Source organism: Primulina eburnea, chromosome 8, assembly GCF_022965805.1.
Source record: "Primulina eburnea isolate SZY01 chromosome 8, ASM2296580v1, whole genome shotgun sequence".
Lineage (NCBI taxonomy): Eukaryota > Viridiplantae > Streptophyta > Magnoliopsida > Lamiales > Gesneriaceae > Primulina > Primulina eburnea.
In genome coordinates, this window is record NC_133108.1 from 10,664,073 (window position 1) to 10,689,285 (window position 25,213).

The 25,213-nt window shown below is 34.6% G+C and overlaps 1 protein-coding gene across 1 annotated transcript; it reads left to right on the forward strand.

The window, feature by feature from the left end:
- The first annotated feature begins 5,441 nt into the window (after positions 1 to 5,441).
- Positions 5,442 to 15,270, forward strand: LOC140838873 (probable LRR receptor-like serine/threonine-protein kinase At1g56140). The gene is made up of 24 exons (XM_073205483.1): positions 5,442 to 5,764; positions 7,883 to 8,060; positions 8,246 to 8,317; positions 8,451 to 8,522; positions 8,613 to 8,684; positions 9,023 to 9,094; positions 9,434 to 9,505; positions 9,607 to 9,678; positions 9,805 to 9,876; positions 9,964 to 10,035; positions 10,141 to 10,212; positions 10,441 to 10,512; positions 10,616 to 10,681; positions 11,074 to 11,139; positions 11,251 to 11,295; positions 11,421 to 11,485; positions 11,958 to 12,328; positions 12,476 to 12,668; positions 12,757 to 12,921; positions 13,557 to 13,675; positions 13,840 to 14,056; positions 14,146 to 14,377; positions 14,466 to 14,616; positions 14,691 to 15,270. Exons 1-24 carry the CDS (start codon positions 5,650 to 5,652, stop codon positions 15,063 to 15,065), a joined length of 3,078 nt encoding a protein of 1,025 aa, XP_073061584.1. The 5' UTR covers positions 5,442 to 5,649; the 3' UTR covers positions 15,066 to 15,270.
- The last annotated feature ends 9,943 nt before the right edge of the window (positions 15,271 to 25,213 follow it).

Here is a 25,213-nt window from a genome sequence, read left to right on the forward strand (position 1 = left end):
CATATGCAATATAATCGTAAAAGAACAATACCTGCCACTATATCATCACGTGTGTTCTAGGTCCATCTCTTGGTCCTTACACCCCGATGATTCAGCTCCATGAGATTTCCGGAAGCCTTTCTGTGGACAAACTCTAGCAAAATGTCCTTGCTGTTTACAGAAATTGCATATACTAGTCACTCCATGACATTGCTCCGTGAGATGTCTCCCTCCGCAAGTTCTGCAATAAATTGCCGTATAACTCGGGCTAGAACCGCTAGAGCTAGATGAACCGCTCCCTAACTTCTTAAACTGCTTCTTTTGAACTTTCAACCTGTTCTTTCTTTCCACCGCTGCTGCTACCAATCTCGATTTTGGAAGGCAGTTGTTGTGGTATCGGTGTTGGAAGAACATATGAAGCTTATTTTTGTCTCATCAGAACGGTTCCTGCTCTTCTGGCTCGATTCAGAGTATCAGAAAAGTTACTCGGTTGTTTCACATTCACCAACATGTGTATCTCCGGATTCAATCCCTGGATAAACTGATCAGATACAGCTGTATTATTTCTAGCCACTTGAGGGGCAAAATGTAACAAGGTGAAAAACTGGGTCAAATACTCATCGACATTCAACTGACCCTATCTTAGATTTGTAAACTCTGCACTTTTATCCTGTCGGTATGATAGAGGTACAAATCTTTGATAAAATTCAACTTTAAAAATTTTCCACGTAATCGTTGAACCACACTGTGCTATGGCTTCCCTGGTTACCAGCCACCAACTCCTAGCGACCTCCCGTAGTTGATTCCCAACAAGTTTAACTCTACAATCATCTGAAAAACCAAGAAATTCAAATAACATTTCTATATCCTCCAGCCAATTCTCACAATCGCCTGGCGCCTCAATACCCCTCAGAATTGGCGGTTGAAATGACTGAAATCTCATCAACTGTGTTTCCATCAGAGTTTCTGACACATCCATCGGATCAGTCGAAGTACTACCTCGTTCTGGAATTTTTCTAGGAGGAATATCTGATAATCACAAGCATTAGTAGTAATAGGAGACAAATCCGTCTCAATCCAATCCTGATCAGCTTAACTCTGATCAAGAATTGGTTCTGATCCCGTTTCAAATAGTACATATTACCAAATCAACTCAGATATTCAGGTAACATGTAACTTTCTAAACAATAGCATATACAATGTAATTTCAACATTATATTACAGCATATGCTATGTAACTTCAGGTAGTAAAACATAATATCATGCTAGCACACACCATGTAATTCAACATTATAATAAATCACATGCTAGCAATCACATGCAATGAAAGAAAACTCATTCTGCCTCGCTCACTCTTCTCTATCTCAGTCTCAAAACTTACAGTTCTGGACCTATGGCTTTGAAACCTAATGCTCTGATACCACTTGTTATGGGGATCCGGACACTAATCAAGTTATTAATCATCATTGAGACTAATTAATCAAATATAAAATAGGGTCTATTTTTTTTTTAAATACAAAGCGGAAACGTAATGTAATTTATTTCAAACTACATATTAAACATAAATATACAAATCATGTGTTATCTACAAGAGTTCACTAGGTTCAGCTATATGTCTATGCTGAATCCTAAGTTGCTTCGAAGCCCGGATCTCCACGCTATCTAGTCCAGCCCCGTTCTCTTCTTGACCTTGATCCTATTTCACCTGTTGCCATGCGCACATACAAACAAGACAACAGCCGGATAACTCCGGTGAGAATGTATACATGCAATAATATAATCAATATAAAGCATATACAGACATTCATAACACATATCCAAATCAGATTATAAATTCATATCAAGAATAATTCCTATTCTAAACATGTACAATTATCAGGAACATATTCAACATAAATCAATATAAACGGTCAATTAGACTCGTGACTCCACACTTTAGACTAGACTCAATCCTAGTCTAGAGATCTCGGTTTCCAGATGTGGTATTCCTATATCGACCAACAATAATAGAAAAGACTCCAGTTCTATCCACGTCGATATAACCAAAACACCCAGATGTAAAGATGTCGGTATTCCTATATCGACCAACAGTAATAGAAAAGACTCTAGTTCTATCCAAGTCAATATAACCAAACATCTAGTGTCCTGACCTAACCGTCATGGACTGTGGTCATATCGCCAATACACTATCTTGTGACATCGTGCAATGTGCCCGTGGCTATCCCGCCACTATCGGGTACTTCTGTCACGAGATTACTCGTCTAATGCATGCTCTTATAACTCCATAGAATAGGCATTTAATCAAATCACTAATCACAATGATAAAACATAATAATATCAAATAGTATGTGATTTAGGGAAACTCGAGTCAAACCTCCCTCGAGTTGTGCAATCCCAACTCCACATTAATTTATACCTTTATCTTCTCGCTCTGACGAAGTCAAAGTATCGAAATCAAGTCTGTCCATATCAAATCTGAAATAACAGTATCAAATAGACCGTGTCAATATACCGCTTAACTCAAAGCCTGTTCTGATTAATATACAAATAAAAACATAATCTGATCAATATCAGATCATATACAATCTAATCCATATCGACGATATCCCGATATAATCAAAGTCACTACTGAATCTTGATCAATATCAATCCACCGATGTTTCGACGGCATAACAGTACAGTTTTCGTAACCCCGTCAATTACAACATCATAAATATAATACCAGAACTATAACCAATGTCGATAATACAAATCAGATATCAAATCTCAATCAAATCAACTCCGAAAATCATAATAATTACATAATCAGTCCGTTCTTCAATCTGACTTCAAATATACAATGTCTACAGTATCAGAAACACCATATATGATTTCTATTCCATTCTGACAATTTCATGTTTTTAAACGATATCTAAACGTAACAAAACTTACGTCCAGTTGTAGTCTGCGTCGCTAGGAACACAATACTGCAGTCGGAGTCAAAATCTAACGGACGGATCTAAATATAAAGGCGTAAGGATTTTCGCGAAGCTTTCTCTGACCTTTCTCGTTTTCTCCTTCGATAAAATGAAGGTATATATATATATATATATATATATCGTGCATATCTCGTACATGTGGCTCCTTTACATTGTGCATGCCACGCGCATATGCGCGCCCAAGATCCGCGCATATGCGCCGGAATTACTGTCCGAGCTATTGGACTACTCGCTCATATGCACGCACTGACATCGCGCATATGCGGGAGACCTACTGTCTCCGCATACATCAACTCGCGCAGATGAGCGCCTTCTGCCGCGCATGTGCGCCAACCTTTCTGCCCTGCTCGCGCATATGCGCCCGTTCACGTCGCGCATATGCGCGGAGTCTTCTTTCAAAACCGCGCATGTGGGCGCACCAACTCGCGCATGTGCACGTATGGCATTTCCTTCGCACATATTTCGCGTCTGTTCTTGTCTTTCCCGGTCCACTCCGTTCCGTTTATAATCACTTCAATTAGTCAAGAAATCATCCCAGATAAATCTCAGATTACGGTAAATATACCCAAATCATTTCAGATTACGGTAATCAAATTCTCGGGCATTACACTAAAGTTGAAGTAGCGCAGACAAGTATGTGTTATATTAATCTGTGTAAGATTTCAATTTACGAAGGGAAATACCTGAAAAATGCAATTCCATTTCATTACATTTTGTTACATATAATTGTTAACTTATTGTACAGAATCGTCTCCAACTCCACGAATTAATTTTTCAAAGAGTACTTTTTATACTTCATGTTCAAATTAATTCTAAAATTTTTAATTGTTTGTGGAAATATTTTTTTAAAAAAATATTAATCGATATCATCGAGTATAATAAAATCCAGAACTGCTGTTTCGGCACACATAATTACGATGACCAACAATTTCTGGTAACGGGCATAGCCTTAGGCTTGGGCTTGGGCTTGGGCTTGGGCTTTGAAAATAAAGGCACGGTTTGTTTATTTGAGCCCCTTACCGACTTTGCTGCATTTGTTTATCGTGTATTAATGTTAAATTTATTTTGCAATTATTATACTTTTCCATATTATTAAGTGAGAGATTTTTCTATGATGGTATCCAGTTGATGGACTACGTGAACATTTAACTAATAATCAGGAGTTTCGATTCTTCATACTAATAGTTTTTCCAGGATAAAAGTCTAGTGCGCTAATCCGAGGATTTACCTAATACACACCAAAAATAATGAATATGAGTTTATCGTAATAAAAAAAGTAAGAGATTTGATATTAACTAATTTTGTTCTATAAGTTTTTCAATTTTTAACCAAAATATCCCTTCCCGTTATTTTATGAGAAAACAAGTTTTATAAAAAAAATTATAAATTGATTATACTTCGTAAAAAAAATATCATGCTTGAAATTACAAATAATGCTTAATATACATGCATCATTTGCTAAGTTCAATAATAAAGTTAAACTTCAAATTGAGTATATGCTTTATTACAATAATGTATGAATTAAGAAATATTGGAAATGATACGTGGCTCTTGCACAATTGTAAGAGCCAGCTGACTCAATTGATGCCCATTGCATTTATTTTAAGAACGAATAATTATGCTCGTCAACGTGACAACAATCATGGTTAACTATCCTCTAATCTAATCTGCAAATAAAATTAATTATCTTATGCTTGTTATTTTATCAAAAAATAAGTGTGACTTCAAAAAAATTCTAAACCGTATAACCCAAGTTTCACGTTTTGACCGCTCTCCGAGCATGAGTGATAATTGCACTCCAATAGTCTCCCTCTCAATATTTGTTCTCTTTATCATTAATAAAAATCGAACTAATGACCTTAATTCTGATACTAATCTTAAGATTGAAAGCTTTCCGTTTGATTAAAAATATGCAACTCAAATATTTTAAATTATATAGCAGTCCGAATATTATTTTTAATCGCTCTCTAAGAATGAAGTATGAATAATTATTATTATACTCATCGACAACTAACTATATGCATATTAAATTTTTATTTTTAGATTTTATAAACTGTTGACAAGGATGACAAATTTATATTGAGTGGGTATCATGTGATACAGTTTCACGGATCTTAATATGTGAGACGGGTCAACCCTACCCATATTCACAATAAACGTAATACTCTTAGAATAAAAAAATTACTTTTTCATGGATAACCCAAATAAGAGATCTGTCTCACAAATACCATCCGTGAGACGGATTATTTCTTCCTACCACTACCTGCAGGGGTACATCCAAGGGCCAGAATTTTTAATTCTGGCCCAATTTTTTTTTTTAAAAAAAATTTTCCCCATGAGATTGAATCCCAGCCATTGATCCTGGATGTGGGCACTGCCCCCACACCCAAGATTGAACTTACCCCGTGAGACCACCTCACACAAGTTTTTGACATTTGTATTTAGTTAATAAGACAAGTGGAGCCACAACGTTTATGGAAGAGTGTGAATGTATTATCTATTTATCTGAATTGACCGACCATCAGGATCGAGGACCAGCATATCTTGTTGATACTTTGATACAGAGTTGAGTTGGATTTGCTGTTCTCAAATCCAAGTTCAAAAGTTGATGTCATAATCTCTCCAGATAACCAATCTTCCACCTTTTACATTCGACTCTTCGTATTTTCTTCTTGCCACGCCACTGTACTACATGGCGGCGGCGGCGCCACCGATTCAGACCCTACTGTTCTTGTTGTCTGCTGCAGCATTTGGGCTCACCGTTCGAGCTCAGAACAGCACTAATGCAACAATCGATCCTCTTGAAGGTGAGCATCATTCTGTATTCTTACCTAAATTTGAGCTTAACAGGTTAACTTGTGATTTCGGTTGATTCCTTTTTCTTTTTTCTTTTTTTTAATCCCAAATATGAATGGTTGAGAATTCATCTGTTGGCTTTAAAATTTCTTGAAATTGTGGCTCCCGGTCTGAAAAATTTGATGTTCATTCCATCAATCCTCTAGGCTGTTAATTTTTTTGCCACTGCTGAGTAAATTACTTAGATCCAATATTTTGTTAAGGAATGTTAAGTAAAAAAAAAATGGTGTAATTAACAAAGATATGATATACATAAAAATGTTTATCAAAGCATTGAAATCAAAGTATAAAAATAAAATAGAATATTTAACAGATGATTCAAATCTTGGGATTTCAGAAGTTTTTATGATAATCATGGGGGAGTTCTTGGGGAGCATACAACCAATCTGAGTTCAAAGGGAAAAAGGAAGAAGAGAAAAGTACTTCCACGATTAATTATTTTATTTCAAATAACATATTTTCTATTATGATGGCTTCATCTTTATTTTCCTTTTGACTTGCTTGCCTGTTAACAATATATTTTTTTAGTAAAGTAGCTTTCGATTCTTGTCAACTTGTTTGTATTTCCTTGTCCAATTTTGATTGCTGGTGGAAAAAAAACTAGCTTTGACATTGTTCTCATCGAGGATATATATAGGGTGTTCGAAACCGAACCAAATCATAAAACCAAACTGTTTCATTTTGGTTGGTTTTTAGTTGATCACGATTTGAGTCATTTTTAAAGTCAACAGAAAAAAAAAATTGATATGGTTTAAGGTTTAATGTCTTTAGAAACGAAAAATCCAAATAAATAAAATTTTAGTATATAATTTTAAACAATTTTACTTTGTAGTTCTGCGATAAAATAAAATGCATTAAAATATTCTGCAACAAATGTCGTTTTTTAAGCCCCAACTGCTCATTAATTTATGTTATCATTATGTTAATTAGGTAAATATAAAATACATCAAACTATTTTTATAGTCAAAAGTTAATGATGCTGGTTTTTTTTAAATTTGTTTTTTTGAAGATTTATATTTCTCTATTAATCTTGTAATATTACGAATCATATTGTCAAATGTTTTGGTCTTGGTGTGTATATTAATTTTTTTAATGATAAAAATACTAAAAAATTTAAATTATGTTTGAAAATAATGAAAATATTTACTTTAAAAAAAATATAAAGTGTAAACCAAACACTCTAACCTAACCAAACTGAGAATTAATTTTTTTTATTTCTTTATATGAGAAGCTAGGTTTGGTTATTAATCATTCATGGTTTAGTTTTGTTTGTTATTTAATAAAACTGATTACGGAGATTAAACAATGATACCAGAGAGCCCTAACTTTGTTAAGAGACCATCTAGTTGCCAAGAGGTACCATCCCAAAAGGCTTGTATTGGGTGTTGTAACTTTCTTGAGTCTGTAAGTCATTTTTTTTACTTTAACATATCTATGTGAGATATTTGCAACAATGCCGACCCCATGGAAGCCGACGTCCGCGGCAGCCCACTCTAGATGACTTTCACGTCTTTCAGTATTAAGTGCATGCATCATGCATCTTAATCCGACCTATAATTTTTATTATCAACATTGATCTTATAATTGCCCTTTTCTAGGTCGCCACTTCCGCTGTACCAACTCTCAACTAGAGCACTCATATTAGGTTATAAACTCAAGAGGGGTACCATCCCAAAAAGCTTTTCTATTGGGTGGTGTATCTTTCTTTAGTTTATAAACCAGTCTTTATTAGTTTAACATATCAGTGAGACATTTGTAACAAATTTGTTCAGCCATCTTTTTCAGGAGACTATTCACATGTCTAATGGTCTCACTGTGAAACAATTGTGCAAGTTTTACAGAGAAGTGAGAGTTATCATAGATAGTCCAAGTACTACTATGCTTGTATACATGATTGTCCCGTGATGAACTGTAGACATATTGTTGACGAGAATTAGCTGGGAAATTTTCTTAAACGAATGAGCGGTTAATATCTGAAAAAATAATATGCGTGCTCATTTTGTTTCATTGACCTTATTTAGAACGTGTGTTTTACAATGAAATGAAACGATATCATCTAATTTGTGCAGCAATAGCTATAAACTCTTTGTTCCGGAGATGGCAACTTCCGCCATCAGATCAGTGGAACATTAGTGGCCGATTATGTAGCGGAGTCGCCATTGATGCAACTGAAATAGTGAACTTTAATCCGGGTATCAAATGTACTTGTTCCTTTGACAATGGTGCTACTTGCCATGTTACTGCTCTGTAAGTTACAATATTGAGATTAATTAATAATGTATGAAAGTTAAATCATTTGAGAACAATGACACTTTTTTCGTGTATATTTGGTCTAGTTTGATAGATATGCATCTCCAATTTTTTTAAAACTTTGTATGCATCCCAAGTGCAAAAACTGGCTGACTAAATGATCTTATTTTTTGATTGAACAGGAGAGTTTATGCATTGGATGTTGCTGGTCCTATTCCTGAAGAGATCTGGAATCTGACTTATCTCACTGATCTGTATGGCTAATTCCTGAATTTATTTGTGAAAAACGAACTGTATCACTTTTTTTTTTGGTCCATAAAAACTGTATCTCATTTTGTTTCTGTGCTATGCTGATTCTAAAACGGGTGTTTTCTCTTTTTTTGGCAGGAATTTGGGTCAAAACTATTTAACAGGTCCCCTTCCTGCAACCATCGGTACTCTCACTCGCATGCAGTACTTGTGAGCAACCTTTACATGTTTTACATCTTGTCTGTCAACTGCCAGTTTTTGAATGAACAAATTTTTAAAATATTCAGTAAATGTTATTAGGAGTCTTGGTATAAATGCGTTGTCGGGGGAGCTTCCAAAGGAACTTGGTCTACTGTCTGACCTAAGATCTATGTAAGGCCTCTTTAGCGTCTTTCAATGTTTGAGACATGACGTTGTTTCCTTGTGTTCATGGAGCAATTTTAGAATCGTATGTAATCTTTTTAATATTGATTTACCGTTGGTATGGGCTGATCGCTGTTTAGTTTTAGAAAAGATTTCCTATCAAATCTCTCATGCTTTCAGCTATATAAAGATTCAATTATTGTAGTCTAAATAAGAATTCTTTAAACACTACAATTTAACACTTCAAAATTTATCCAGCAATATAATGGGAAAACTTAATTTTCTTAAATCCCAACGTACTCTTTATTCATAGATACATGGTCAATTTTTTTATGTTCAACATGCAGAGCCTTCGGCACAAACAACTTCTCTGGCCCTTTACCACTTCAACTTGGGAACTTATCAAGATTAACACAGATGTATGTCCTGATACATTCCCCATTTTCTTAATGGCATTGTTTTAGACTTGTTTTAATGCTAGTTAGCTAAATCGACGATATTAGTGACGATTGACTCGTTTCAGAAATTCCGTGTTTCCTTTACGCTCATCAAAAAGCTCTTTCATGTAGACAGACAATGCTGGAGGATACTTTCAAATGAAATATAAAGGCTTGCATTTTTCGTATCCGAGGGCTAACAATGCCCTCTCTTTTTGTCTAATTCATGGTCATATTTCAAGCCTAAATATCTTTGGGTGGCAACCAAAAAAGTATCATGGTCAACTTTTTTCATATTTCTTTGTTTTTCCATCTTGCCAGATACTTTGATAGTGCTGGTGTTAGTGGTCCAATACCTCCATCATTTGCTAAACTAACGAGCTTGGAGAGAGTGTAAGAGCACTAATTCATGATCCATATCCTTATGCACACAATCTATATTTTTATCCAACTCTCTAAGATCACACTTGCTGGAAATAAATGTTGGATTTCAGGTGGGCATCAGACAATGCCCTTACCGGCCAGATACCCGACTTCATTGGAAATTGGTCAAAACTCATTGCTCTGTGAGAAAATTCCGACTTGCCCTCTTGCTTGATAATTTAAAATTTTCCCCACTTCGTAATTTCAAGAGCTAATAAATTTACTACCATTTTATAATTTTTTACTTCCTTTTTTACACAATTCTACAGGAGGTTTCAGGGGAATTCATTTCAAGGTTCAATACCATTATCCTTTTCCAATTTAAGTTCTTTGAATGACTTGTGAGTCTAGCCAATTTTTTTCCTGTATTTTAGAACATTCTCCTTGTGAAGCAGAAGTTAATCAATTTGTTCAATTATCATGCTCAGGAGAATAAGCGATATATCTAATGGGAGTTCTTCTTTGGATTTCCTTCAAAATATGCTTCCTCTGGCCACATTGTAAGGAAACAAAGGCATAAAATTTCCATCAATTTTGGGACCTGGTGTGCTATTGACTTTGATTTGTTGGTGGCGAATTCTAAACTTTAATGGCTTGTTGAACAGAGTTTTGCGGAACAATAATGTTTCTGGTTCTATACCTTCGTTCTTTGGGCAACTTGGTAGTTTACAACTCCTGTAAGTATCCTCGTTGAATGATGATTTTCAAAAGCATTTTGAGACACAGAACAATTTGGCTGAATTTGTCACTCCAGCCAAACATATTAAGTCCTCAAAGCAGCATATCAATATTGTAGAAGGGGATACCCTGATATGACTGTATAAAATGTACTTTGTGTTTCAATCATGATCAAAAGCTTAATATGTTTTCGGTTCTTTCAACAATGTTTTTTCCTAATGTTTCAGGGACTTGAGCTTCAACAACTTGACAGGAGGACTTCCAGAGTTTCTTTTCAATCTTGGAGGACTTACTAGCTTGTAAAATGTTTACTTATGAAAGCGAGCTCAGCTATCAACTCTTTCTACCCTAATAAAATATAATAAACAAAATAAGAAACTTACAGTTACCTTCAATCCTCAGGTTTCTGGGTTCTAACAAGTTCATTGGAGTGCTGCCAACCCAAAAGATTTCAGTACTTCAAAATATGTTAGTTCTTTATAGATTTTAATATCTTAGAAAAGAATTGCTCTCCCTTGAAGTTGTTTGGACATCACTGATTCTAGTCCCTACCTTTATGTGGCACAATCAAGATGCAATTGGTTATATCATATCCTACTTGTTATAAGCGGGGGAATGGTTCTGGAACTTGCGAATTTGATAGCATGTTTGGATGGTTGGTCATAGATTTAAACTCCATATTTGACATTCCTCAATGTGAGAGCTTAAGCAAAATATGTTTATGAACATCTATAAGACTACGTGGTCCAGTGATATCTAAACCTTGTGCTATAGAGTAACAGTACAATTTTTTTTCACAAAAAGTACAACTCATCAATGCTATTGATGCATGCCGAATAACCTTTTGTGCTTGCTTGCAGAGATTTATCATACAATGAATTATCTGGGAGGTTTCCTTCTTGGGTCAGCCAGCGAAATCTACAGATGTATGATCGACCAAATCCAAAATACGCAAATTCTACATTCTTTCTTTTCAAAAATTTGATTTTTTTAATCTTTTTTATTTTATTTGACATAGATATCTTTTTATGTTGTAGTAATTTAGTGGGAAACAACTTCACAATCGGCGGTTCCAACCAAAGGTGAACCCCCATGCCATGCAGACCCTCAATATTGCTTCTGGTGACATTGTCCCTTTGTTTTTATGCATCTGTTGTGCATCTTTTTGCTCATATTGCTTATAACTAATTACTCTTCTGCTTTTTAGTGTTTTGCCTTCTGGATTGAATTGTCTTCAGAGGAATTTTCCTTGTCATCGAGCATCACCTATTTGTAAGTGGCGTATTTTGTGTTCAACCTACAAAAAGGTTATGGATTCCAAAAGATTCAAAGTGTTTGTTGATGAATCAATTTTCCTTGTGTGGGATGGAAGAGATTTGGTCTCAATTTTTTAAGATATGCTAGACTTGTTTGCTTATGTCAAGTTAATAAGAGAGCGTCCAGCAACCTACTTCTGACGTAGAATGGAGAGTAACCAAGAAAATAAAAAAAATGATATAAATAGGAAGCATCATTATCCAAATTCATATTTTAAGCATTTCATAGTATAATTCTTAAACGTGGAAATATACTTGTTCATAGACTGCTATTTATCAAGTGTATAGTTGTTTGATAGCTATGTAACTAGAAGGAGGATGTCTTTTGAGTGCCACGTGCAAAAGTTGCGATGATCACTAAGTTTAGTGCATATTTTAAGAAGTTGCATCGGCATTTAAATGGTTTCTTTTCTTGTGATGGTTTGTAGATTCCAGCTTTGCAGTTAAGTGTGGAGGTCCACAGATTCGTTCTTCTGACCTGACTGTGTATGAAATGGATAATGAGACTCTTGGTCCTGCGACATATTATATGACCAGTACAGGCAGATGGGCAGTTAGCAATGCTGGCATGGCGTCTGATAATCCACGATATCTAACCTCCTCTTTGTATCAATTTACAAATACTTTGGACTCGGAATTGTTCCAAACTGCTCGACTTTCTTTTGGATCGTTAAGATACTATGGCTTAGGCCTAGAGAATGGTAACTACACCGTGAAACTCCAATTTGCAGAGATAGTAATCTTCGGTAGTAGGACTTGGAGGAGTCTTGGACGACGTGTTTTTGATATATACGTCCAGGTATTAGCAAATAGAAAAAGAACCTGCTAAAGAATCTTATCTTTCTGTGCTTTTAATGAACTAAGTTATAACTCATCAACTGTAATGACTCAAAAAAGAAAAAGAATCATTGGATGTGCATTATTCTTAGTTGTTTATGTTCTCCAGGGGAATCTAGAGTTAAAAGACTTTGACATACAGAAAGAGGTTGGTTCTTTAAGAGCTGTTGCGAAGGAATTCAAAGCCATAGTGTCGGAAAACTATATCGAAATCCATCTGTTTTGGGCTGGAAAAGGAACTTGCTGTGTACCTTCACAGGGTACTTATGGACCTTTAATACAAGCAATAAGTGCAACTCCAGGTATGTACAACTCCCTATAACATGACTACCCGTGTAAAAATTTCTAGCCTAATTTCTTTGTGTCAATTGGCCACCACATTGTATACAGATTTCGTTCCAACTGTTGCAAACAATCCTCCCGGTCAGAAGAAGAACAGAAGTGGTCTTATCGTGGGGATTTCTGTTGCAGTTGGAGCCGCAAGCTTGCTTTCTATTCTAGCGATATCCTACCTTTTCTGGAAAAGGAAAATGCAGAAGAACTTTGAGGATGAAGGTATGGACGGAAAAAATAGAGTAGACTATTAAAGTATAATATGGGACAAATCAGATGCCTCTATCTGTTTTCCTGATTTAAAGAAAAAGTTGGGGAAAACCCGTAAATCGCAGAATTCATCATGCTAAATCATTAAGAATTTGACTGGGAACTTAAGCGGAAGCGTACCTGAAGCCATAATCCTGAATTCTTTAGAACGTGTCTTGATCTTCCAGATCTACGCGTTCTTTCCTTGAGAGAATCCTTTAGTTTCTTTTCAGAACTATTTTCTTAATGGGGGACAGAATAGTGAAAGTGATAATGCGAGCTCTGGGGACCATGGCCCATATATATAGATAATGATTATCTTTATCTTCTGATATTTCTGTTTTAGCCCATCATAAAAACAGAAATTACATTTATGTCTCTACACGTTAAAGGCCCACAACCCATTAGATACATTAACGCCCAATAACCCAAAACATTAATTGATCACTTTATTTTGGGCTTAACATAATAGACAACCCACACATAATTATTCACATATAAGCTCATATAAATAAAATTGATCTAAAAAAAGTAATTAATAAGATTAAAATCAAGAATTCGTCATCTTGCCAACCGAAAGACAGCAACATGTTTCTATGAATTTGCAGAGTTATTAGGGATTGATACACGGCCTTACACGTTCAGTTACGCTGAACTTAAAACTGCAACTGATGATTTCAATACTGTTAATAAGCTCGGGGAGGGAGGATTTGGACCTGTTTACAAGGTAAATATGCTATTTGAAGTCACCTCGACATGTCTTGTTCTGTTTTTCCTTGTTTCATTATTTTTATTTGTCTTTTTTCGCACAAAAATCATGAAATTGTGGACAAACATACCTTATTCTTGAACAGAGAAACTTAAATTACGTTCTTTATTGACTAATAATAGGGAACACTTGTTGATGGAAGAGTAGTTGCGGTTAAACAATTGTCTGTGACATCACATCAAGGAAAGAGTCAGTTTGTGGCCGAGATTGCTACTATTTCTGCTGTGCAACATCGTAACCTCGTTAAATTGTATGGATGTTGCATTGAAGGGAAGAAAAGATTGCTTGTATACGAGTATCTCGAAAACAAGAGTCTTGATCAACTACTATTTGGAATCGGTATAACAGGATGTTTGAAGGTTCATATGTAATTTTTAATTAGAGCTAGCATTTTGAACTGGAATTTAAGTGACCCGTTGGTGGAACAGGAAGTAAAAGTTTATATCTTGATTGGCCAACACGCTATGACATATGCCTGGGAGTGGCCAGGGGTCTAACTTATCTACACGAAGAATCTCGACTGAGAATCGTGCACAGAGATGTTAAAGCCAGCAACATTCTGCTTGATTCTGATCTCACTCCAAAAATTTCGGATTTTGGCCTCGCCAAATTGTACGACGACAAAAAGACCCATATAAGCACTCGAGTTGCAGGAACAGTGTAAGATTCTACGTTCTCGCTCTTAATAATTAGGACACAAATACGAAGCATGACCCTCAATTCAATTATTTTTTTCAAACTCGGGCAGTGGGTATCTTGCTCCGGAGTATGCCATGCGTGGACATCTGACAGAAAAGGCTGATGTATTTAGCTTTGGGGTTGTAGCTCTGGAGATAGTCAGCGGAAGGCCAAATTCTGACTCGAATTTGGAAATCGATAAGATTTATCTTCTTGAATGGGTATTGTTCTCTTATAATTTTCAACCTTTGTGCATATTATCAGCAGACCGAATATTATGAGTGCGAAATTTCAGGCATGGAGCCTTCATGAAAGTAACAAAGAAACCGAGCTGGTCGACCCTTCTTTACACATATTCAAGCCTGATGAAGTAAGGACAATAGTTGGTATAGCTCTTCTATGCACTCAAGCATCACCCGGCCTACGGCCCTCGATGTCTCGTGTGGTGGCCATGCTTTCTGGAGATGTGGAGGTGGCTTCTGTTGCTACAAGGCCCAGTTATCTAACAGACTGGAAGTTTAATGATGATACAACATTTATATCGGACACCACGGAGAACACCCATATCAATTCTACAAATAGCACAACAATGGTATCAAGCTCAGGTACTTATTCACCCACAAATTCAGCTAAACCCATACTTCATGAGGTTATTGGTGATGGTAGATGATGGATTCTTGATTTCAATTTCCACATCATCTCTTTTTTCTCTTGATGTTTTTTTATATTTGTTTTGTTATATATAGAAGGATGATTTATCAAGAATTGATTGTTTAGTTTTCTTTTCCAATAGTTATTACTAGTACATACAAAACGATCGTGTATATAAAAAATGAAATGTATTGTGTAGGAAGTTTGTTGTTTTACCAAAAAGCTGGTGGTAACGATGTAACTCAAATGTTTTAAATCGTGAATCAGCTCAAGTATCACGTTTCGATTACTCTACATAGCAGGAACAATTATTGCAACTAACAATCTCTTTCAATAATTGCACTCTTTTCAATCAATAAGAATCAAACATGTGACATTGACTCTGATACCAAATGTAGGTTCAAGAACTTGTCGTTTTAGTAAGAGTTATAGATGGTGGTAACTGTCACGCCCAGGGAATGAGACGTAGATGACATCCAACATTGTGTAACAATTTCATTGAAAACCATAAGTCTCGTAATAGATAGTCAAAACTAGTCTAATTCATAAAAGAACATTATCTTTACATATGATAAATATAAATAATGCGGAAGTTGTTATTACAAAGAAAAATGCGAAAAACCTATAAACTTGAAATCAGGGTGACCTTCTTCATAATTCTGGAATTTCTTCATCATCCCCAAAATTGATCTTATTGTGTCTCTTACACCTGTTCTTCATTGCTATTCGGGGAGGGACGTAAGGTGGTGAGCGTTTTGAGAAACATTCAGCAAATGAGGGCCGATCGGATACCGGAATAACAAGTTATACATGTACATATCTTTAAAGTGATCATTTTTCATACCAGAAGTCGAAAACGGAATAGACAGAGTTCAAAACTTGTATTGTATTAGAAAAGGCTGATCGAATACCGATGCTTATTGATAGCGTCATCGTTTAACAATTACACAATCATAAACAAAAAACCTCTTAGTACAAATCTTGCCAAAACTAGTCTATATCATAAATCATATAAATGTTTTTACAATGCGATTAGAATTGAAATGAAATGTGAAAGCGTAGAACATGAAAACATAAATAAAAACGGAATAACATGACTGATCTTGATTGAACTAACTTTATCATTCATCTTCGATTTTTTATCCGTTCTTATATGTGATGAGAGTGTAAGGAGTGAGTATTTGTTAAAATACTCAGTTAATGGGGACGTTCGATACATTTTACAAAATATATATTTATATAGAATTCCGAAAGCATATCATAACGTGAAACGTATAACATAGTCATATTAAAATCTTAATATTATAAACATAAAGCAACCACTGAAATTCATCTGTTTTTCATGGTTAACTGATATCAGTCTCTTATATGGTAATATTCTAAAGAGCGAGGCCGTAATACAGTTATAATCCCATCGTACGAGGGTCATACACTTATCATAGTCAGAAATCTTTTCCATTTCCTGTTGAATCATAACAATGCTAAAATCATAATGTTCTTAAAACATGACACAAACAAATAATTCATGTTCGAACTATACTTTCAAATGGAATCAAAGCATATATCAAATATAATTTTAAAACATAAGCTCACTTACTTGATAGTTTTTAAATAGAAAAAGACTCAATGACTAACACTTTACTTGTGTTCGAACGACGTTTGGACATAATTTCAACTTGAAAACCTTGAAAAATGGAAGCAAATTTCTATTCCTCCTTAGGAAGCTGGTACTCGAAATTGTTTTGAGTGATTTAGATGCGATATTTGTCTAGCTTAAGGCCTCTATTTATATCCTTCAAATATAGGAGCTGAAGGGTCATCGATTCACGACTATTTATTCCTTTAAATGATATCATTTCACACTTATTAGTGTTGTTATAAGCCAATCATTTCAGCTGAATGAATCCCTTGAAATTGTTGGACTTGGTCTAAGCTGAATTGAGCTGCATATCTTTACAAGTTGTTGCAACTTGTTCGAGACCATTGGATTGAAATTATGGTTGACATGATTGCTTAATCATTTCAAATTCTTTTGGCGTTTTGACCCTTTCATGATATTAATAAATTTAAACAGTGTACTTGTTGGATTGGTTTCATGACAGATCCCACATAAAAATACAACTTGAAGTTCTATAATGGATCCCACATAAAAATACAACTTGGTTAAACACGAGGAGTCGAATTTTTTACCATTGCCCTATTAATTTTTAATAGTAGTCATATATGAATATCGTATTTAGATCAATGATGACCATATATTCTTATAGCAACCGTGCTTCTCTTAACATAATTACAGTTTTCCTTAGTTAAGAGAATAAGCATAAATTGAGTTGAATTGCGTAAGAAATTGATAACTTCCTAGGAGAAATCGATTTAACATGAATTTGGAGTAAAATTATGGTGTAAAATACGCAAACTTGCCAATAAATTAAATATTGATTTAGATATATATCGATCATACTAATTTACGAATATTTCGATAGAAATTTCCAAAACAAATATGAGAATGCATAAATTTTTTTATGTTAATTTGGAAATTATATATATATATATATATATATATATATATATATATATATAGACACACACACACGAAAGTCAACAGTGATGTGTGTTGGGTGTGATAATTGTCCCTACTTGGTAGAGCGATCGAACCGTGATGTTGGAACTGTTGGGCGGTTTAAAAGATTTGAGTTGTACAATTACCACTAGCTATAGCTTTTGGTAAAGCGGCAAGCGCTCGGTTCTACAATGTGTCGATAGTTTCGAATATATATATGCAGTTATTGAAATATATCAAAAAATATTTTGCAGTTCTGCATAGTATATTAATAAATGTAAAATTAGGTATATATATATTTTTTCTTCATGATTCTTTTTAAAAAATTTGTATATGTTAAGTTTAATTTTCATTGTTTCCGGAGGATTGTTTTCAGATAATGTGTTTTTTTAAAATATGTATGTAGGAATCAAACGAATGACTAGTTTCATTTTCAGGTAAAAAAAAATTATTTGTAAAATTTATTTGTAACAATGAAATGAAAAAAATAAATTTTTGGCCATGTAATTTTCAGTGTTTCTATTCTTGGTCTAGTTAATAATAAATTTGTATTTTTAGTCATATAACTTGCATTTTTTCATTTAAAAATCATGAAGAAATATGCAAGTTCCCTTTCAAAAGTCCATGTAGCATCCATGTTCGTCATATTAAGCAATTTCGATAGAAATGGAGAATTTCGGTAAAAAAAAAGACCAAAAAATGGAAAGCAAATGAAAGTTAAATGACTATAAATGCAATATTCACTGTTAACATGACCGAGAATGAAAAACATGCAATTTATAAGATTAAAAATGTCAATTCGTAGTAAACATGACCCAAATTTGAAAAAAAAAACATGTGAGTTACAAGATAAAAAATTCGAATTCACAATTAACATGACAAAAAATAGAAAAATTCTAATTACATGATAAAATGTAAGCACCTGGGCCTGCCCCTTTTGGGACTGCTTGTACCGAGCCAACGCTTCCCTTATGACAGCCCAAGTACCTTACTCACAGAACTCACCACCCCTGGCAGTGGTGTACGTGCCTCCCCAGGTTTCGATCCAATGGTACCATGATTCTCGGAGTTGTATAAAATTTCCAGGAAAAATTTATCTCATCACTATGTACATGTTAGGATATGTGGAGGTGCTTTAGAGGGAAGGAGTGAATAAATACCTCACAATTTTCAGCGTTTCTGGATTTAAATGACCTTCTATTGGTTTTAATAGTAGAAGTCTGATCTCGATTGTCAAAGCTCGACAGACAATTGATATGCAATAGAGAATGAGTCTACCGAACTTGTGAACAAATATAGAAACATTATAGTGATGAATCTAACACAAGAGTTGTTTGTGAAAGTTCGAAGAATAAAAGTCCTTTATGTATCTCATTCTTTTTGTTTCCAGAAGATATCTACTAAAAGACTTTGATATGCACAGCTTCTGTATACACCCTCTTTCAGTAGGACTTAACACTTCATACTGAAACTCTTAGTATCGATTTTTTTACAACTTTAATCAAACTTCAAAACAGAAAGACTGTTTCTGTTAGTTACAAAAATTATCTCAAATGATGGAATAAATACTGAGATTACAACGAGTATAACACTATACAAGATGATCTCTAAATAGATATGTGAGTCTTTTGATATTGTGCATCAAGTATTTTCCATAAATCATTTGAATTGTATGATCGTGTAAGTGTGTTTGTTGAACTACGAATTGGCTTTTTATGGACAGTCTTCCAACGTTACAATCTGAACAACTATAATTCTGTCACTGAGACCATGAATGTAGCCGTACATCTTGCCATGTGTTATAATTCAAAAAAAAGTATACGCCGCGACTACCAGAATAAGTTATAGCACACCAGACATTCCTTGAAGTCTGGGGGTTGTTCAACAGATAACTCTTCTTGCAGTAAACTATTTAAGAATGTTACCTTGAAATTCTTGTAAGCGCCAAATGCAAGAAAGATTCTAAGGACTTTTAATCGGGCTGCTGGTATGAAAGTCTAATCAAAATACATCTATTCATCTCGTTTGAATCCTTGAGCCACTAATGTAGCTTTATTTCTAATTACTACTCAATCTTCATTCGATTTAAACACATTTATTTCTAAATTCATGTTAGATTTCTTAGGAGTATTAAAAGATTATTCAAAAACTACATTCACCATCTCTTCAACATTTAATGTTTTCAGCTTGAACACTCTATATGTTTTACTGACTGATGGTTACCCAAAAAATATATCAATATCTGATTTTCAATAAAAAGTTTTAAGTGATTCTTACCATTTTTATGGATTTGCATTTGCAGCCACATACATGTGAACACGAAATATTTGGATTACTCCCATTCCATATTTCATACGGTGTCTTTCCATATTTCTTGTTGACCATGGTCCGGTTCTTAGTATAACATGCAATATTTACTGCTTCTACCCAAAATATTTGTGAAATACCTGATTCAGAAAGCATTGTATGTGCTGTTTCCTTCAATGTTCAGTTTATTCGTTCATCAACTCAATTTTGCTAAGAGTTTCTGACTGGTGAATACTCGTGCTAAATTCCTTGTTCTGACCAATATATCTCAAGAGATTTCTTAGTGAATTAAATACTTCGATCGCTTCTGATCTTGATTACTAAAATAGATTTTTATTTTCCATGTGTTTAAGAAATTTAATCAATGAAAGCATGTATGATCCTTAGCACTTAGAAATATTACCAATGTAAATCTTGAGAAATCATCAATAATGACTAAATTATATTTCATTCATCCTAAACTCATTACAGTTATAGCTCCAAACAAAGCTATGTGTAATAATTCTAAGTATCTAGATGTCAATTACTACCTTTATACTTAAAGCTAGATCCTATTTGCTTACCTAGTTGGCATGCTGAACATATATGGTTCTTAAAAAAAATTCTATTTCAGGCCATCGAACTACGAAATTCAGTATACCAAATTATTAATCGATTTAAAATTTAAGTGATTCAAGCATTTATGCCATAACCACTCTTTATCAGAAGACGGTGCAACAAAACATGCAAGATTATCAAGTTGAGTATATTCTGAAATTATCTTATATGTATTAATTCTTATGATACATTGCAATAAGACATTAGAATCAACATCTTTAATTGTGCATGTGTGCTTCTCAAATTCTACTAGGTATCCATTGTCATATAGTTGATTAATATTAATCGGATTGTAGCACATTATTTCATGTACTAACACATCATTATTAACAATGTTTCCCTAGTTAATATTACCTTACCCATGGTTTTATCCTTTAAGTTATCAATGAAAGCTATCATTTGCCCATTGCTATTATTGACTCCTAAAAATAGCTTTTCTTGACCCATCATGTGTCTTGAGCACCCACTGTCTATATACCATGTACTTTTAATATCGGTAGATCTCTTATTTTCTTGTAGACACAAAGTATATTAACTGGTACCCTATCTAATTGGGTCCAAAATTGATTAGTCCTTTTGGAACCGAATTTTCACAATCCTGATGGATTTTCTACTTCAAGTAGCCTATGGGGTGTGTACAATAGTGTTTGATGTTATTCTTCACAAAATGTAATCAATTATGCTTTCCTCCCCTATTGTTCTAATCTATATCTCTTTTGAACAAGTTTGCTATGCTGGTGTCGGTAGTGTCTGGCCTTCGTTAAGGTGCGCTCTAATGAAACTAATCCTCTACTAGATGCAGTGGTCAAGTAAAATTTGCTCTAAGGTTGAAATAACCGAGTCCAAAATGCATACCATTTTTCATCTGATTTATTGATTTTTCAACTTGAACATTAGGTTTTTGATGTTCATACATCGCACTGGACTTAACAAAGTAAACGTATTTACCTTTGCATATGTTCAACATCGGTTGGGTATTGGTTTTAGAAGTGCCTTTACTGCTACAGAATCTGAGACCAGTTCTGTCTCCAGATTTCTTCTGTTGGTCTTGCATTTCTCTAATGAAACATAAAACTTATTCCATGTGTTTACCCGTAAGACCAACTTCCGATTTTCAGTCAGCAGTGCCTATTAATTGACAATCAGTCTTTCATTCTCAACCGTAAACTTAATCACTTCAACTTTGAGATCATCACAACTATAATTTTGTGAATAAATAGATTTATTGATCTGATAAATTAAGCTTTGTTTTGACTTCCTAGAATGATTGAGAAAGCTTCTAGTACTCCTCAACCATATCATAAAATACTTTAACTAAACCAGTTCGTGTAAATTCATCAAGAGTCAAAATCTAATATCTCATCAGCCGTCATGTGCAAATCAACATCGACCATGATACACTGAACTTGTTCGACATTACTGTCACTGGATTGTTCAAAATCAGAAGACTCAGAACTGGAATTTGCCCATTTACTTTTGCTATCTTTAGCAACCACCATCTTACGGTCTTTGTGATACAATTCTTCAAACACGAAAAGAAAACGCGCTAAAAACGGAGTCATGCCCTTGAGTCGATGAAATAAAGAACGTTGGATCGTCCCGATATTTTTGAAACAAGTAAATATTTGTGATATTCATCTCTAAACTACAAAAAACTTAGCAACAAATATTCACGAAGATAAACAACTGATCTCAAACGAACCTTCAAATAACTTGTCTTTGACAATCCGAGTAAAGAACAATCGACAAATGCCAAAAAGATTAAATATTTGATAAGTTTTATTTTTGTTGTATAGAGCAAATCTTTGAAAATTTTGAGAGAAAACTAACGAAACTATATTCAATCTTCAATAATCGTTCATGTAAAAGCTAAAAATTTTGTTTATATGTAAAAATACATTAAAATCCATAATATAGGGTTTCTATGTTAATTTTACACTGCGTCGAGCTGGGGCAGGGAATTCTGGACATTGGGGCGCGCTGGTCTCGCAAATTCTGAGCAGGAGGCGCACTGGGGTGAGAATTATTCCCGGCTGGGGCGTGCTTCCTCAGCCCAGCTGTTCTGTTTTGTGAGCTAAGGTGCGTCCTGGCTGCCTTTCGGGATCATTTCGTACCCGAATGCTTTGTTGCTCGATAAATATTCATGGATACATTGAACTTCTTCAAGCATTCGAATGCGTTTGATTGTTCAACTTTAATCTTCATCAAGGTTGTATGATTTAGACAACACACCTATCTAAATCTCTTCCCAAGATTTACATGTCATTTCTTGTCAGATTCATATCACTTTGCAAGACTTTTTTCATTTCTCTTGTGTCTTTTCTTCTTATAATCATATTTCATTGTCTTAGGAAAATCAGAAATGACATGACCTGTCTTCCCATTGTTGAAACATGTCATGTCACCGGATAGTGACTCCTTCTCATAATTCCGATTAGGGTTCTGAAATGTCATGTGGTTATTCTTCATGAACTTGGAAATTTTTTTAACTAACAATGGCATAACATCATTGCTTAGTTTTTTATCAGTCTTTTCCTGGACAGGTTGAGTAGCATTGACAACAAGAGCTTTGGTTGGATGATTAGAGGTAGATTCATCTCTGCTTCTGCTTTGCGATTCAAACTCGTACGCCTTCAAGTCAGCAAACAGGTCATGAAACTCCAACTTGTTTAGAGGTAAATTGGATGGAAATCTTCTTTACGTCCCATTCTATCGGAAGGGCTCTCGTCACATTCAATGCTACTTCTCGGTTGGTATACTCCTTTCCATTAGCTACCAGATTATTGATGATACTGTTAAATCTCTCATTGAAATCATTTAGAGATCATTTGAGCTTCTTTGTGAATTGTAACAATGAGTTTATTTTCCTTCGTTTGATAATTTCCATCATAGAGTTTGATAAGTTTTTCCCAAATCTTTTTCGCAGTGGCACACATCTTGATATTAATGAACGTGCTTTTGTCGGTAGTTGAATATAATACGTCTTTAGCCACGTTATCCAGGTTTGCTTTCGTTTTGTTATCAATAGTCCATTCTAATCGTGGTTTCTCTAACATATGTGGTGCACTGTCTATAAAGCTACTGCAGTGTTGGCTTTCATGATTTTGATTGATACATCAGTAATGATGTACTGCATTCCATCAATATTTACATATAGGTTCAGAGGTTGATAAAACACACCCTGATACCACTTATTAGGATCATTATAGGTGATTTAGAAGGGGCAGTGAATAAATACCTCACAATTTTCTTCGCTTCTGGATTTAAGTGACCTTCTACCGGTTTTAATAGTAGAAGTCTAATCTTGACTGTCAAAGCTCAACAGAAAATTGATATGCAATCCGGAATGAGTCTACCGAACTTTGTGAACAAATATAGAAATAGTATAGTAATGAATCTAACATAAGAGTTGTTTGTGGAAGTTTAAAGAATAAAAGTCTTTAAATCTCCCTTTTTCTGTTTCCAGAAGATATCCTCTAAAAAATTTTGATATTCACAGCTTCTATATACACGAGGGATGGGCGTTTTCTCTTGGGTATATGGTACCTGATCCGACCCGATCAGGTATTTTTTTAAAATCGGGTTAGGGTACCTGATAGGATCGGTTAAAGGAAAAAGAGTGTTTAGAAGGAGGGTTGAATAAACACTCACAGTTTTTAACTCTTTTTCGAAGGTTTGAATCAGTTTAGTGAGAAACCGATCCTCAAAATCTTGTCAGTCGATCACAGTCAGTTAACAGTTAAGTGCAGAATAAAACTGACTGAAAGATAAAATATAGAAACTGAAAAGCTTGTAAAAGAAGCACATATTTTGTTTCTGGATGTTCGGAGATTTCAATTACTCTTATGTCACCCATTCTATCACGAAGATAGGATTTCCACTAAAAGATTTGATCAATACAAGATTTGTACAGACTCACTTCAGTTTGGACTTAACAATGCCAAAACTGAAACTCTTAGTTTACAACTCAACTTTCTGGATTGAAAAACTTAGCACAACTGATCTTTAGGATCAAGTTTCACAGTAATAACAATGTGCTAAAGTGCTCGAAAGATAGCCTAACAACTATGAATGTATATGATAAGCGTGAGCTTGAATTTCAGCAAAGTAACAATATGAAAGATTGCTAGTTCATTCTTCGCAACTGATTGTAAGGTTTCGTAATGCTTCTCACCTGCTTCTCTCTTCTATTTACAGGCTTCCCTCCAACGGTAATATTAAATTACATTTGAATCTTTATATCTGTTGAGTGTCACGTCAATATACTTCTGACAATCGTACACTGCAAGTTATGAAATGCGGCATTCCATTGCTAGTTGCAGTCTGTTTTGTACTATTGTTGGACCTTTTCAACTTATGACGTGTTCAGCTGAATGATCAACTAATAAGTAGATGAGTAATCCTCACAACTGAGTATCTCAATCGATCAGTTTCCAAATGATCAGTCAGTTGACAAATTAGATTCAGTTCGGCTGGTCTCAGTTGCTTTAAATAACCAGCGCATTAAACTTCAGTTAGACAACTGTCAGTTCATGTGTATGTGATCAGTTTGTTCAGTAGATTTTAATCTCTTAATTTTTCAAACCACCGAAATTAAGTTTCCAACAATTTTCCCCTTTTTGGTGTTTGACAAAACTTGTAAAGTATGAACTGATCAACTGAACTTGAGATAGTCTTTGTTTTTATTGTAGATAAATAACTCT